Genomic DNA, 16,720 nt, shown 5'->3' with positions numbered 1-16,720 from the left:
GGCACTGAAAGACGAGCATTTACAGCAAGTCCTCCCTGTTTAAATGAGCGGGATATCTATAGTTGTCATGGGCAGGCAATGTCAGCCTTTAACATAGGCGAGCTGGGCAGTTGCACTGGGCGCCATTTGGGGGGGGGGGGGGGGGGGGGGGGCGGGGTTCAAATTGCTTGAGATGAAAAAAAATACTTGCGGTTGATACTCATGCTACACTTCCTGAACGTTTTCTAACAACTCAAGTACATTTCAATATGCAACATATGAAAAATAGTTTTTAAAAATGACTTCTCATCTGGATCAATGACCATGAGTCTGATCTCGACCTTTTCCTAGCTACACTTTCGCCTACAGCACCGAGGCCTGCCCAATGAGTTAATATAAGGAATGTCCCGAAGGCAAAATTTAAGGCCGAAACCGAATACTGGAAATACTTGGCCGAAAAACCGAAAGGCTGAAAAATACACATACATTTAGTTCATTTTCCCCAAAATGATATCTTTCAAATTTTTTCCGATTAATGCCCTTTGCCTTGGAATTGGTTTTACAACCCCGAAACCTTGAGACATTTAGTTTGAACGATGCTGGCGTCATCATAACGACACACGTCATGGCCGATGAAACCTTGATAACTTCAGAAAAAATGTCTTACGCCTCCAGCTGCTAAGGTAAATGAGATCTCGACGTACGTTTGTGTGGAACTGTACTTCACAACAACAACAACAAAAAAAAAAATTCTGTTCTTGCCGAAACATGGCTATCACAATATGTCCTACTCCTTAAAATAAGACTGTTTTCTTGTGTACAAAGTGGAATCGATCGAGGGCCAGGTGAGTGGGCGGGAGTTCTAGCGGCGACGAAGCTGAGCGAAGTTGTTCCCAGCCGGATTAAATGGCAACAGGCAGATGGGGTGTGGAAGTCGCGGGAGAAAAATGTGACAAAAAGAGGAAGTAGTCGTCCTATAAACGTATTGTAGTAAACCACAGCAAATGCACATGAATACTACTTTACTTATGTATTGTTCGCTTGATTAAACTCACAAACAGGTTCAAATGCGCTGTACTCAATTTGACATGAATAGAAACCAACTTCAGAGCACGCGTGTAGCAGCGATAAAGCAAATTTATTTCATTTTCCTTCATTTAATAATTCATATATTTCTTTGATACCTCAAAATACTTCCAAACCGTAGTCTTGCTTCTCGCCATATTTGGATTACGTCATCACCAGTGTTGTTAATCTTACTTTAAAAAATTAGTTCCAAATTACATCTCCCAAAAAATAATTGAGTTAGTAACTCAACTACCTCATTGTAAGAGTAATGAGTTAATCAGCTAAGTAACTGACGTTACTTTTCATGTTCTACACGTTATTACATTAGACATTCTATAACATCTTTCACATCAAATGTTTATGGCGGAAAAACCAGACAAGACTGAAAAAGCAATTTCTGCCCTTGCACTCGTCTTTAAAATAAACTGCTGTATTTTAAGACAAATGAACTGTTGTGTTTGATAGAACAATATGTCTATATGCTGCCATAGCAGATTCATGGTGTATTAAGCCCCCAAACTATTTTTAATTTGTCCTTTTTAACCTGGAAATCCCCGTTTACAGACGTCGCGCAACCGCTTTTGTTTCAACCCCGCCATAAAAAGAATTATATTTATTAATCAAAATGTGTCATTTTTATCTTAGAATCATTAATTGATGTGTAATATTTCGTTAAAAAAAAAAAAAAAAAAAAAGACTTAAAAAAATTATTCACTCGCAACAAATTACGTCGCAATGAAAAAAATGGCGTCCGTAAAAAAGTCACGGATATCTACATCATAACTATCGATTAATTGTATTTTTTTGTTACTGTCGCATTTCCCCCAATATGTTAGATGATAAATAATCAATCCAAACAAAGAAAAATTGAAAAAAAAAAAAAAGGTTTAAAGGGTAAATAAATGAAAAAGAACATCTCGAACACTCCTTGATGTCTGCGATTTCTGCATCACAACCCTTGTAATATTACAATGTTTCACCCAAAAAATACCCCAAAAATCTGGTTGTGGCCATTCACATCTGTGTCTTGGCACTCGATGATACACGCTACATGGAGTTTTTGGATCGAAACGAGATAAGTACACGACAATATCTCGTTAAAATCATGGCGTCTTCAATTATACTCTCGCGTGCTCTCGCCTTCAGTTGGGGTTTTGCTGTTAATTTTTTATTTTATTTTTTTAAATGCCCTCCTGTTCAAAATGTTTCTTCCCCCAGAAAATAGAGATTTTAATCTTTCCAATGATGTATCAAAAATACAAATAGAACAATTTTGAAATTTGGTCAAATTGGGGGTCTCAAAACGGAACTTCAAGTCACCTGAGTGTTTTCCGCCTTATATTAACGGATTGAACTGGTTCTTTCCATTCAAAAAAAAAAAAAAAAAAACGTAGGTCACACTTTTTACATTTGTTTTTAATTTAATATTTCACCTACCGTATATAGGAGTGTAACAGTACACAAACTTTAACTTTCAAATGCTGTGAGGAAAAAATGTCTGTTTTTCCTGTTGTACCGAACTCGCACCGAACCATGACCTCCATCCTGAGGTACGTACTGACTTGTGTGTATCGTCTAACCTAATATATGTTGATACATATATTTGGTGAGGCTCTGAATCGCCTGCCTCTCCTGTCTTTGCTCTAGTTGTTTTGAATATAAAACATCGCACAAGGTTCATGCATACGTCATTCAAGAAAAGTTTAAGGCAAGTGACTTATTTTTGCTGATAAAAAAATATTATATTGTAGCGTCTACAAGGACAACGCTAACTTGGTAATGATAATGCACACTCAGCAGGAAAGCAGTACATTATTTTCAAATAATTGTACCCACCAGGAGGCCAAGAATTGTACGTAAAAAAAAAAAAAAAAAAAAAGATGCCCAAAGTTTAAGATGAGGCTCGCTACGTTAGATGCTAATGCTAACGAGACCGCGAATGCTATGCTACTGCTCCAGGCCACCTAGCCAAACATCATTGCGTTTGCATCGGCGTTACCACCCCCTTCCCGCTCTGCACTCTCCAGGGCAGGCAGGCAGGCGGATGAGTGACAAATCAGACAACTTGCGCTTCCTTCAACCAATTGTAGTAATGCACCCCTTCACATCCTCAGTAACGGTAACAGCGTTGCAAAGATGGGAAAATTAATTAATTACTCACTACTGAAAAAAAATCTAATGCCATTATTAACAACACTGGTCATCACAAGAGGACTGCGGTTCTTCACACTATTCGTTGGTAAACTTTCAGCCTTTTAACCAAAAATGCAGTTTTGGCTATTTTCGACTTAAAATTTCAGAGCCGAATTTTTGATCACATCTCTAGTTACAGTAAATATGTCTCTTACTCATGCAGTTAAAACTATAGTATAGTATAGTATAGCAGTATAGTATATAGTATACTATAGTATATAGTATAATATACAAATATAATACAAAAATATACCCTTTTAAAAAATAACGAACGATTTAAAATCCTTTATTCACTGGTCTATTTAAAAAAAGAAAAGAAAAAAAAATCAAATAAAAGGAGGTGAGGGATTCAATAGTTTCCTGGTATAAAATTTTTTTAACAAGACCAAACCCCGCAAAATATGGTCTCGAGACCAATACCAACTTGAGAGTTGCAACACTATACAAAACCTGTTCTTTTCCTAGTGACACCCCCCCAAAAACATTGACTAGTTGCCAGTCAGTAAGAATTAAAAAACACTGACTTGCTTTTTCTTGTCACAAAATATGAAGCTGCAGAGATTTAAATATTAAAAACAGACGTCTTTTTATGTAGAAATGCCTCAATAAATCAACTGAAAATGACTTGAGACACAAAAATCAATCACTAGATGAAGGAATGCAGTGTGCCCAAGACTGCACTTTACCTCGGGTCGCGTGTACAAAACTGATGACAAACTGGAGTTTCTATTAATATTTGCGCTACCTCAATGACGGTAGGTGTTTTGTGACGGGGACAGGTGATGAAGACAACGAACGGCCAGTCGTCCGGGTGCATGAGGACGCCGGCAGCCTGAGCGCACATGGGGTGAAAAGCCGTGGAGCAGCGTCCGTGGGAGCACTGCACGCAGCAGCCTGTAAACTCCCTCTTCATCCGCTTCCTGCAGAAAACGCATTTCTGCCAAAGACAAAAGAGTCCCACCGAGCGGGGGTGACGAGAGGAAAGGTTTCAAGCAGTGGGGTTGAAGAAAGGGAAGTGCGAGGGGAAGGAAAGGAGGAGAAAGGAAATGAAAGAAAGATAAAAAAAATCTCAAAGGGAGGATTTGACCCACATGACATTTTATGGGACATTGCACAGCTTCCTGACTGACTTCATACACATATTTTTTATTTGTCAAATGTTGTCATATGATTATGTCAAAATTTTAGGACACTCAGTGTAATCAATTCCTTACTAATAGTTTCAAATATAATAGTATAAAATAAAAAATAAAAAGTATAAAATATTTTCTACAATCCATTTAAGGATTCTTGACACCATTTGAATTTTTGGTGCCTCTAATTCTACTAACAGGTTGGGTGGGACTTTTACCAGTCTGAATCGAGGCAGTGGGATTGAAGACAGATCGATGGGACCCCGCTCCGTGATGTTGACAAAGCGAGCTTCGAGCACAGTGATGGCGCACAGCACATGAACCCACCTGCCAGGCGGACAAACATGACATTGACTCAAAACAAACAGAACAATGTCCACCCAAGGGGCAACATATGTACAATATTTAGACAAGCAGAAAATCAGTTCATTTGCTAGTGCTGTTTTTACTGCAGTTACGACCAATACCTCTCATTAAAGGAATTGCTGAGATGACTTACTTGTCATTGTTGGCTCTCTGCAGAGCTCCACCACGGAGAGAACACAGACAGCAATCCTAAAAAGAGAAAATGTGTTAAATCTATGAACAACCGAAAGATTTACCCCTCCCCGTCCCCCCAAATAAAACTTCAATTTGAAGATGTGAAATTAAACAAATCAAAATAATGTATTGTAATTAAAAGAAATAATCCAACTGCATTGCAAGACACAAGCGATTATTTTAATGATTAGTTGATGAATCACCGAATCATTTTTGCAATTATTTGACCAATATGCTCAATTAGTATTAATAATCACATTGTTTACTTTTGCATTAATCTGGAGTTTTATATTTTAGCTGGAGAAGTGAATTGGAATCGATAACAATGTGTTGAGAAAAGTTGGACTACGAATATTAACTATATCAGTTTGCAAAAAAAGCAAAAGCATTCATTTGCCAATATCTAACTTTGATTTATGCAAAAGTTAAATCATCATGGTTTCATTGAAGATAGAGGCCGATCGATATGGGATTCTCAAATGCTGATACCTAAAAAAAATTCTGCCAACTGCCGAAATCCAAAGGCAATATACTTTTTATTTTTAAAGCGCGTAGTTTATGAAAGACATTTGGGAAAAAACAATGCTTCGACAGCTTCAAATTTAAAATGACAACCTGAGAGGATTAATTCGGTCTAGTGCTACTAAACCAACGAACGCAACACTCCTTTTTATGGTTATACGCACTCAGCAAGAACAGTACATTATTTTCAAATAATTAAACCCACCAGGACATCATGACGAGATGTACAAAAAGTGAGAGTTTAAGAGGATGCTCGCCATTCCAAACGTAATGCTAAAGCGAATGCTATGCTAAGGCAACAAGTTACATTTAGAGTTAAGGATCACTAATTAAACACCTTAAAAAGCTTAAGCAACATTACATATTCTCATGGAAGATAAAAAAATCTTAAAATATTTACGAAACAGGCAAGCCTAAAGCTTCCTGTACCAGCCTGCCTTCAAGCTGCTGCAGGGTCCTTCCGGGGTCCTGCAGTCAGTCAACGACGGCCACAGTTGCCCACACAGATGCCTGATCAAAATAATTATTTATCGGCTTATTTTTCTGTTAATTGGCCGATGTTGGAAAAAGTCCATATATATATATATATATATATATATATATATATATATATATATCGGCCCGATATGTCGGCCGGCCGATATGTGGGTTGACCTCTCATTGACGACAATAAAAATCTGAATGCTTAATGTTTTTAAATTCAAATTAAAACATTTTTTTAAAAAAAGAATAGCTCCTGTGTTCCCCTACATTTAAAAATATTTGACAAATGGGAATAATAAGACTTACAAACAAGGTCAATTGGACAATTATCTTTTAGGTCATCAACAATCAAAACAGTTGTCGATTAATTTCATAATACTGTATTTGAGTGGGTTCATCGTGGCAGCCTTATTGGGCGATACTCTTTTCCGCAAAAGTCAAGAATGTTGATAAAAGCAGTTACAACTCAGAAATCAAAATGAGGAACAATGCATTCCATAACAATAACACACACTGGTACAGAACAAAATCCAATTTATTATCAACTACTGTTATTTGTTGTGACAAGCAGAGAGCAATTTACCACAAGACTGGAAACGCGCATAAATTAAAACGTTTTAAAATTATTATTTCATTGTGAATATTTACTGTATTAAGGTGAATTTTATCAAGCTACTGCATAGCGCAGTGCACAAACCTCATAAGTAGCATCAGCTTTGCAGCGAGCACATAGCCAATCATCTTGCTCAGCTTCCTCTCTGGTTACACCGTAGCAACCTAGACCAGACACAAACAGATTGATCAATTTCATTTAGAAGCACTTTTTGTATAGTTAACCCGTTGGCTCTGATAGACGACCAATCTAATTGGACTGGGAGTGCTTGGCAAGCGACCGAACGAACCCTGCCAGCCCAAATTGATTGGACGTCTATCACCGTCAATGGCAAGGAAATATGATGATTACTTACTGGTGTGCACGCGAACGCAGCACCGAGAACAGCTGACCAGCCGGCTGGTGCCGTCCTCTGTGATGTGAGGGTTGGACAGCTGGCCTTCCCCGCTATCACTGGCCTTGTTGGTGTGCGTGTTGAAACACATTTCAGGAATGAGGGGTTTGGACCACTGGTGACCTTGGCGGTTTACCAACGTCACGCTGGAATTCCTGTCGCCGCCGGCCTCGGACTAAATGGGGGGGGGGGGGGGGGGGGGTTTGGGGGTTAAAAACAGATTCTTCAGAATACTTATGATTCAATAGTTGACTTCATCGAGAATGTTCAAACCAGGGGTCTCAAACCTGCAGCCCCATTGATATCTTATATCTACAGTGGGGCAAATAAGTATTTAGTCAACCACCAATTGTGCAAGTTCTCCTACTTGAAAAGATTAGAGAGGCCTGTAATTGTCAACATGGGTAAACCTCAACCAGGAGACAGAATGTAGAAAAAAAAACCTGAAAATAACATTGTTTGATTTTTAAAGAATGTATTTCCAAATTAGAGTGGAAAATAAGTATTTGGTCACCTACAAACAAGCAAGATTTCTGGCTGTCAAAGAGGTCTAAATTCTTCTAACGAGGTCTAACGAGGCTCCACTCATTACCTGTATTAATGGCACCCCGTTTTAACTCATCAGTATAAAAGACACCTGTCCACAACCTCAGTCAGTCACACTCCAAACTCCACTATGGCCAAGACCAAACAGCTGTCGAAGGACACCAGAGACAAAATTGTAGACCTGCACCAGGCCGGGAAGACTGAATCTGCAATAGGTAAAATGCTTGATGTATAGAAATCAACTGTGGGAGCAATTATTAGAAAATGGAAGACATACAAGACCACTGATAATCACCCTGGGGCTCTGTGCAAGATCTCACCCCGTGGCGTCAAAATGATAACAAGAACGGTGAGCAAAAATCCCAGAACCACATGGGGGGACCTAGTGAATGACCTACAGAGAGCTGGGACCATGGTAACAAAGGCTACTATCAGTAACACAATGCGCCGCCAGGCACTCAAATCCTGCACTGCCAGACGTGTCCCCCTGCTGAAGCCAGTACACGTCCAGGCCCGTCTGCGGTTCGCTAGAGAGCATTTGGATGATCCAGAAGAGGACTGGGAGAATGTGTTATGGTCAGATGAAACCAAAATAGAACTTTTGGGTAGAAACACAGGTTCTCGTGTTTGGAGGAGAAAGAATAATTAATTGCATCCAAAAAACATCATACCCACTGTGAAGCATGGGGGTGGAAACATCATGCTTTGGGGCTGTTTTCTGCTAAGGGACCAGGACGACTCATTTGTGTGAAGGAAAGAATGAATGGGGCCATGTATCGGGAGATTTTGAGTGAAAAGCTCCTTCCATCAGCAAGGGCATTGAAGATGAGACTTGGCTGGGTCTTTCTGCATGACAATGATCCCAAACACACAGCCAAGGCAACAAAGGAGTGGCTTCGTAAGAACCATTTCAAGGTCCTGGAGTGGCCTAGCCAGTCTCCAGATCTCAACCCCATAGAAAATCTGTGGAGGGAGTTGAAAGTCCCTGTTGCCCAACGACAGCCCCAAAACATCACTGCTCTAGAGGAGATCTGCATGGAGGAATGGGCCAAAATACCAGCAACGGTGTGTGAAAAGCTTGTGAAGAGTTACAGAAAACGTTTGACCTCCGATATTGCCAACAAAGGGAACATAACAAAGAATTGAGATGAACTTTTGGTATTGACCAAATACTTATTTTCGACCATGATTTGCAAATAAATTCTTTAAAAATCAAACAATATGATTTTCTGGTTTGGTTTTTTTCCCCACATTCTGTCTCTCATGGTTGAGGTTTACCCGTGTTGACAAATACAGGCCTCTGTAATATTTTCAAGTGGGAGAACTTGCACAATTAGTGGTTGACTACTTATTTGCCCCACTGTAAATAAAGTGTTTGTGTGTACCCGTTATTATTTATTGATTTTAATTAGTCACGGCAGAACAAGCTAGCTACGTAAGCTAAGACTAATATCCGTTTTTAGGTCTTTCTCAATATGTTAAATCGTTTTGAGCTGGTGTGCTCATTGTTTTTTGTTCAAAGATCTACTATTCAATTCATAATATCGGTCACCGATAATTATCGGCCGATAATGGCAATTATGACGTCACACAGATAATCCAGATAATAAAAAAATTCAACCGATAATGCAATCCGATAATTATATACTTGATTTAGTCTCCAAATGTGCGCAACCGAAGAATTCAGCACGCCGCCTCCTCAACCCCTCCCCTCTCTGAAGCCCCTGAGGGAGGAGGGGTTGAGGAGGCGGAGTTACACGACAAGAAGTCGTTGAATATTATATGGCGGCTGTTACTAAGAAAACGACGCTCTCGCCATCTGCGAAATATGTATCGTAGAAGTTCCACGAGGCATAAAGAAAGCGTCCTCATTCAAAACCACTAACCCAGCAGCCATTTAAAACTGCATCACAAAGATTTTTGGAACGAATACGAGACTGCTGTTAGCGGGAACGCTAAAACTATTGTAAACACTAACTAAGTTAAACTACAGGGCTTGTGACGATACAGAGTCGGGCTGTTTGGGAATGCAGCCGAAGGCGGGTGGTAAATTCGCATCTAAGGCTAAACACCGGCAAGACTGGAGACCGATAGTCGGCAAGTAGCCGTCTTCCGACGGAGCCTGCCGCTCTGGCCGGTCCGGCAGGCCGCCGCCTCGCCATAGGCGGGGCGGGCCGAGCCCGGTTCCCCGGCCTCGGGAGCTCCGGCGAACACCCCACCTCGGTTTCTCGAGCGTTCGCCCAGGGCGTGCGAGCAGAGCCAGGACCCGAATACGCTGCGGCGAACCGGCCGGATTATTCGGTACGAACGTAGCTGCCGCCGCCGAAACAAGACACGGTTTTTTCGAGCAGAGCCAGGACCCGAATACGCCACGGCGAACCGGCCGGGGCGGGCAGATTATCCGGTACGAACGTAGCTGCCGCCGCCGCCGAGACAAGACACATTTTTTTTTTTTATACCTAAATGACCCGAGAGCCAAAGCCCTGGATGAAAAAATAATGCAGTTTATTCGACCACCATTCTTCATGAAAAAGTGATGTCCAGTAAGCTAGCTTATCATGACGGTACAGTGGTTAGATGATAATTTAAACATGGAGAAAACTAAGTCAGCCAGTCAATAATGCATTCAGTATGTAAAATGACGAGCGGTCAGATGACTTTGTAACGCTGCCTTTATTTTCGGCTTGACAAAACTCAGGCACAAAACAACACACACGCGGATGCGAGCTCCAACTCCGTCCAAATAGTACTGCCGTGTATCAGTTTAGCTGCTGTAAAGCAAATGTCGTGAAAGCCGCAAATGTAAACAAAGCGCTGCAGAATGGGTACATGACATCTCGCTCTTTTGAGTTAATCATTTTCACAGTGTGCAACAAAGCATATAACATTAGCAATCACCTTTCAAATTATTTAACTTATTTCTCTGCTCAATTACAGTCACAGTAGATAATCAAATTCTTAAATCAATATTCTGTAGCCACAAATATTATTCAAAATCTTTCCTTCTTCCAAGTTTTTTTTTTTTTTTTTAAGTATAATAATGTATTGCTTAAAACAAGGCTGTTAAGATTATTTTCAGATAGCTTTTTTTCTTCCAAGAAATCTGAGAGAAATACACTTGAAGCGATGGCAGATAATTTCACTTACTGCCAATAGATTTACACTTAAAACTGACTAGTTTTAAGGAGGTGTGTTTTGCAGTGTATTAATGTTATATATGTTAGGAATGGCTTACTTTTAAAGGCATTTTTGTGCAACTTAGGTATTTACTCTGTAAGTAATTGTTGCCAAAGGTTTACCATTACACAATGTCAGACAATCTGTCATTATTTAGATGTTTGAATTGACGACTTGTTCATATTTTATGTTGAAAAAAAGAGCAATAAATTATATTTTTGCACAATAATATTTTCTTTTGTGTATACTTGAAAATTTTACATAAATCTTTTAATAGAATTATCGGCTTGACATTATCGGTTGGAATGAGGAGGAAATTATCGGTTATCGGTATCGGTTGAAAAATGTATTATCGTCCATCACTAATACATACATATATATACTATACAGTACATACTGTATGTATATAAATATATTACCTCTTAATAGCAAATATTTCATTTTCATTTATTTTAAGAAAATTTAATTTAAAAAAAACAAACAAAAATGGGGCGGGAGGAACTGTTCATGTTCTTCTGTAACATTTCAATAAAAGAAAAAAAACAATAATCTTTTTTTTTCTTTTTTTTAAATATTTGTAATGTAAATAAACTCTCACCAGATGGTGGGTGTAGAAAAGTAGGCAGATGGAGCAGTAAGGAGCCTGTTCACCCATTCTTTTATTGTACTCCCACTCCACCTGGTGGTTTGCAGGCCGACACTGCCACAGCTTCGTTAACGGCTTTGCCCATTCCTCTTTCTCCTCGTGGTCCATCGCCACATCTTGATAAATCTCTACATGGTGTATGGCAAGGAAAAGACATCAAAAACGGGTTATTAAACTAATAAAGTTGATAAAAATACTGTAGTGTTGTCCAATACTATCAGGTGGCCAATAATAACCACTAGGGATTTCCCGATCGCATATTTTTGCACACGAGGCTGAGTCCCAATCCAATACAAAAAAAAAGTTTTTTGAAGGGTTTTTATTTGAACCAAAGTTCCAAACATGTTACAGTACTGTACTTTTTACAGTATATATTTTTGTATCTTTTGGCAATGCCACTCTATTTTTGGATTATTATTATTATTTTTTTTTTTTTTTACTTTTTAAACTTCTAAAAAGTCACTATCGGACAACTCCAATAAAAACGCATCCTGTCACTCTTTCTGTTGTTAGGAGACAATGAAATCAGAGAATGCCAAATAGCAATATCTTATAAGTACCGTATTTTCCGCACTATAAGGCGCATTGGAGTGTAAGGCGCACCTTCAATGAATGGCCTATTTCAAAGCCGTTTTCATATAAAAGGCGCACCACATTATAAGGCGCAGTCGTAGTAGTAGTAGTAGTAGTAGGGTTGTGTTATGTAGGGCCAGGCAAAATGATCTTACACATTTGTAGGTTTAAAGAAAGCCAAATAAAGACCAAAAAAGTGATTTTATTTTTGAAAAGTACATATAATGCCATTCTGTTTTAAAAACTAAATCAGTCTACTGGGAGCCGTTATTATGGTGTTATTATTAATTAACATTAATGTTATTACTGCTGCCACATTTTCTTGAGTTCTGGCAGTGCGAGGCCCGCCGGTTGATTTTTGTTTTCATGCAGATCCAATAACTTGGTAACCCAAGTGCGATGCTTACTAGTCCAATTCATACTTCATAGCATTAAAAAAAACAAAAAACAATGGCATTATAAAGAAAAAAAAAACAGCATTATAAAGAAACAAAACAAAATGGCATTATATGTACTTTCGAAAATATAAACGCTTTTTTTTTTTTTTTTTTTTTTTTTACTTTATTTGGCTTTTATTAAACCTACAAATGTGTGAGATCATTTTGCCTAACCCTGTACATCCACTAGATGGTGCAGCACTACATGAATGTCATGCCATGATTAACCAATGTTGATCCGCATGTGGCGCATCGGATTGTAGGGCATACTGTCTGCTTTTGAGAACATTGAATGCATTTAGGCGCACCTTATAGTGCAGAAAGTGCACCTTATAGTGCAGAAAGTGTAGTTTATTTGAAGGAATTCAATGATATCTGGTCTACCTTCATCACTGTAAAGCTCCCTGAAGAGAGGGTGGTGACGTGGAAGCTTTCTGAGCTGCTCTTGTTGCTGCTGCTGCTGCTGTTGCTGCTTGGTGACCACTGACATACAGTAGGACTGGTCTTCTGACACCTGGTGGTGAAAGAGAATATTTAGCAAAGCACAATCTTTCTGTGGACAAAACCATCCGTTCTCATTCGAGTCACACGGGAGTTATTTAAACTGGGAAGACTGGCTGTGAATATAAATCTTCCAGTGCCAGACGGCGCTCGATGTCCAGTTCATTTTGACGGAGAGAGGCTGGTGGCGACCCCCCCAGTCAAAATGGATTGGAGGTCTAGTGTCGTCAATTGCAGCTAATGGGTTAAATGGGTGCCCTATAAGGGGTTAATCTATAGCCAATACTGGGTCTGGCAGAATTTAACTGAGAATAACTTCAGTCTTGGTCTGTCTTTTTGGGTTAAAAAATAAAGGAAAACGATTCACCCCGGTCCCCGTAAAGTGAAAGCAGGTGTCTTCTAATTTTCACACAACACATTAGTATTGCTCACAACCCTGCCAAATTTGAGTGATAAAATAGCCAGGCTGGTAAAATTGGCTTCAGAAAACTAAAATCTGTGTCCATTGACATGTGGACCCATGGCCCCCAGACAAATGGATACTACTTTATTCGGCATCATTGTTACGCTGATACTGTGTGTGTGCTACAAAATATGTAGTATGGGGCCATTCAAATAATGCAGTTACCTCTCCCAGTAGGTGAAACCTATAGAGGGCGGAGGTTATGTATTCAGTTCTGTATGTCGGTCTCTATGTTTGTGTTCAAAATACAGCAGACATGTCCAAAGTCCGGCCCGGGGGCCAAATGCGGCCCGTGGTCAAATTTCATCCGGCCCCCAACCTCTGTCATAAAATCAATAACATCTGACCCACGCACAGACTTAATAAATTGGTCAGCAGTACTGCTACCAGCATATGAAGTATCTTACGAACTAAATGCTGCTCCTCATTTACCCACGAAAAGGCAGCAGCATTCTAAGCAACATTACCTCGTGTGACCCTTTACCCAAATTTTTTAAAATGGCAACAATCAACAAAAAAGGAAAGTTGACTGCGATGGCTGGCGCTTCAAGGATAGGTGGAAATTGGACTATTTCTTCACAAAAATACGCAACCACTGTGTGCCTCATTTGCAAAGAGACAGTCGCTGTTTTAATTAAAAGAGTTCAATGTAAGGCGATATTACCACACAAGACACGCTGACATGTACGACAAGATTATAGGGAAGATACGTAGCGAGAAATTGAAGCAACTTGAAGCTAGTTTAATTTCACAGTAGCAGTATTTTGCAAGAGCCCGAGAGTCGAAAGAGAACGCCACAAAGGCTAGTTGCGAGATTTTTGAAATTATTGATTTAAAAAAATAATAAAGCATATGTGACACACAGAATGGCTTGCTAAAATTTGCTTAAATATATTGTTCTACATAAAGGACGTCAGCCAAGGTCGGCCCCCCACATTTTTACCACACCAAATCTGGCCCCCTTTGCAAAAAGTTTGGACACCCCTGAAATACAGTAACTCAAGAATAAATAAAGTTATTATTATCAAACCTGCAGGGTATGCTTGTAATATTAAATGCAAGAGGTGATTGAATTTTGGCGTACTGACGTCAAAGGTCACGAATCCACATGAATTTAGTTGCGAAGGTAAGGGTCTGCTCTTTGAGGAGTGCTTCTATAGTTACAAGATTTTTTTATTTAATTATTATTTTACGAGAGGTTTTCAAGTAATATTCCAAGCATGGTCCGAGAAAGAATGAGCAAACAACAACAACAACAACAAAAAAGACGACAATTCAATAAGGCATGTAGTAGTAATGAATCATAAATACAGACCTTTTTTTTGTTTTGGTTTTTAGGTATGTCCCAGTTGTTGATCTGGGTGGACTGTGGAATGCAGGTGGGATCAGCGTCGGCCTTCACTGCTGCATCCAGAACAACATAGACAGGTGTCGAAACACTTGGCATGTGGTCCTTCTCCACAGAATGTTCAGTCGGACCAGGCACCACTTGAATGGGAGATATTCGAGACTCAGGCAGAAATTCTCTGCTTCCCCCATCAGGTGACAATACAGGCTGGGGCTGTTGTTCTCTGGCGTAGCTGTGAACCTGCAGCATCTTATGAATCTGCTGTTTTTCCCGAGGGTAATTCTGCACTTGCAGGATATCTTTTTGAGTGAGAGTCCGATGGAAAAGCAAGCTGGCCACCCCCATTTTACGGGACTGCGTCCACGTTGGCGTCACCGTCAAATGACCGTTTTGGGATGAAAACGCAGGTGGACGAGTCTTGGTGTAGTGAGGAGTGTGCCCTGATTCACTGCTGTTTACACCCCTGTGAAACGGATCCACCAAAGTGAGCTTTGTCGGTGTGACGACCAACTTTGGGGGACCTGTCAATAGAATCAGTTTTTAATCAGTAAAAGGGATGAAAAAACGGTAAAGGGTTAATGTTCAATAACAATACCTTTATTCCGCTTCCCATCTTGTGGTGTCATACGTGGTGGTAAAAGATTTAATCTCGGACGCTTAGCATACAGCATCATTTCGTCATCAGAGTCTTTGGGAACAACCTCTTCGGGTAATTCCAGACAAACCCGGTGTCTCTTGGTCTCAATTCGATGAAGAGGACTAGAACAAAAAAATGCATTTAATTAAATTGGGACACTGGAAGATTCCGCCTAACCGTGACAATACAGAGCATGTGACAAACCTCTTCCGCTCAATATCATCTGCACCGCAATCCAACAAACAACTGCTATTATTGTGGACCATATCAAAGGAATCGCCTAGGAACTCTTTGGCCTCTGGCGTAGGCCGGGAGTGGTCGATGGGCACTGTATCTCGCCCTGCCAACCACTGTTCATAACGTTCTGGTTGGAATTTCTTGACAAACACATCCATGGAGATTTTGACCATGTCCTTGCGGCACGAACACTGACAGGGGGAAAACACGGAACAAGAATTGAATCACCCAAAGCTTCAACTTGGTTGTGCTATTTATTGATTCTCACCAAAACTGCTTGTTTGCCATACTCGATCCACCGTTGTGTGGCAAAGTTGGTGGATTCAGCACAGTTGAATCCATGGTTGAAACCGGCATGATAAGCATAGGGAAAAGTAACCATAAACTCTCCAGCATATTGGGTAATCTGAGAGGTACAAAAAAATAGAATTGAGTTACTTCAGCACCGGGCGAGATAAAATTGACACTTTTCATACCTTTTCAAACGGAATCCCGTATTTCTTCAGTATAGAAGGTGATATCAGCGTCATTTTGTGCCGCAAAAAGGCTTCACAAGTTTGAGCACTACCGGAGAAGAAACCTACAACATAACAATGTAGGACGATTAGGATCCCCGTTTAAACGAGTAGACAATATTAATTTGATATTAATTAACTTGTACCTTGAGCCAGACGCTCAAATCTTCTCCCGTGCTCTGGTGGGACACAGTACCTGCAGACATTCAAAGTTTCTTGACATTCAAAGCTGATAATGTAACTAGGGCTGCAGCTATCGAATATTTTAGTAATCGAGTAATTGACTGAAAATCCTATCGATTAAACGAGTAATCGGATAAAACATATTTTTTAGGTAAAGAGCAATTATAAATATACATGAGAAAACAAGACATTTCATCTAATATTGAACCATTTTCAGTCAATCAATGTCTTTAATTTCAATGTACTGTACATTGTTGAAAACAGCCAACAATTGCCTCTCAGATGTGACTAGAATAAAAAAAAGACCAATTCACTGCTTTCACTCTAAAAACTTTTAGATCTTATAAAAATATATATATATTTCTTACCTAAAATGCCATTACGCTTGATAACACACATCACTTAAAAGTTAAGTGTTTTTCCCACGTGTTTCAATTGAATTTCCATTTGTGTCAAGACATTTTTTAAATTCTAGTTAAGTTTTAAGTTAGTCCAAACTGTAAGTCCTGATAGGATTTTGAATTTTTGCAGT

The 16,720-nt window shown here is 39.6% G+C and overlaps 1 protein-coding gene across 3 annotated transcripts in view; it reads right to left on the bottom strand.

Annotated features, from left to right (window-relative positions):
* kdm4ab (lysine (K)-specific demethylase 4A, genome duplicate b) overlaps nucleotides 1-16,720 on the bottom strand; it is a 34,858-nt gene that overhangs the window by 4,307 nt on the left and 13,831 nt on the right. For all 3 annotated transcript variants that reach the window (XM_057857814.1, XM_057857815.1, XM_057857816.1), the window contains exons 6-18: nucleotides 16,152-16,201; nucleotides 15,967-16,070; nucleotides 15,759-15,896; nucleotides 15,458-15,681; nucleotides 15,212-15,375; nucleotides 14,584-15,137; nucleotides 12,689-12,818; nucleotides 11,247-11,422; nucleotides 6,887-7,100; nucleotides 6,616-6,695; nucleotides 4,873-4,928; nucleotides 4,592-4,700; nucleotides 3,986-4,177 (exon numbers count right to left, since the gene is read on the bottom strand). In XM_057857814.1, coding sequence (XP_057713797.1) covers nucleotides 3,986-4,177; nucleotides 4,592-4,700; nucleotides 4,873-4,928; nucleotides 6,616-6,695; nucleotides 6,887-7,100; nucleotides 11,247-11,422; nucleotides 12,689-12,818; nucleotides 14,584-15,137; nucleotides 15,212-15,375; nucleotides 15,458-15,681; nucleotides 15,759-15,896; nucleotides 15,967-16,070; nucleotides 16,152-16,201 — 2,191 coding nt within the window. The remainder of the gene's footprint in view (nucleotides 1-3,985; nucleotides 4,178-4,591; nucleotides 4,701-4,872; nucleotides 4,929-6,615; nucleotides 6,696-6,886; nucleotides 7,101-11,246; nucleotides 11,423-12,688; nucleotides 12,819-14,583; nucleotides 15,138-15,211; nucleotides 15,376-15,457; nucleotides 15,682-15,758; nucleotides 15,897-15,966; nucleotides 16,071-16,151; nucleotides 16,202-16,720) is intronic.

This window comes from Corythoichthys intestinalis, chromosome 14 (assembly GCF_030265065.1).
Source record: "Corythoichthys intestinalis isolate RoL2023-P3 chromosome 14, ASM3026506v1, whole genome shotgun sequence".
NCBI classification, from domain to species: Eukaryota; Metazoa; Chordata; class Actinopteri; order Syngnathiformes; family Syngnathidae; genus Corythoichthys; species Corythoichthys intestinalis.
This window is presented reverse-complemented; position numbering and strand designations above follow the sequence as displayed.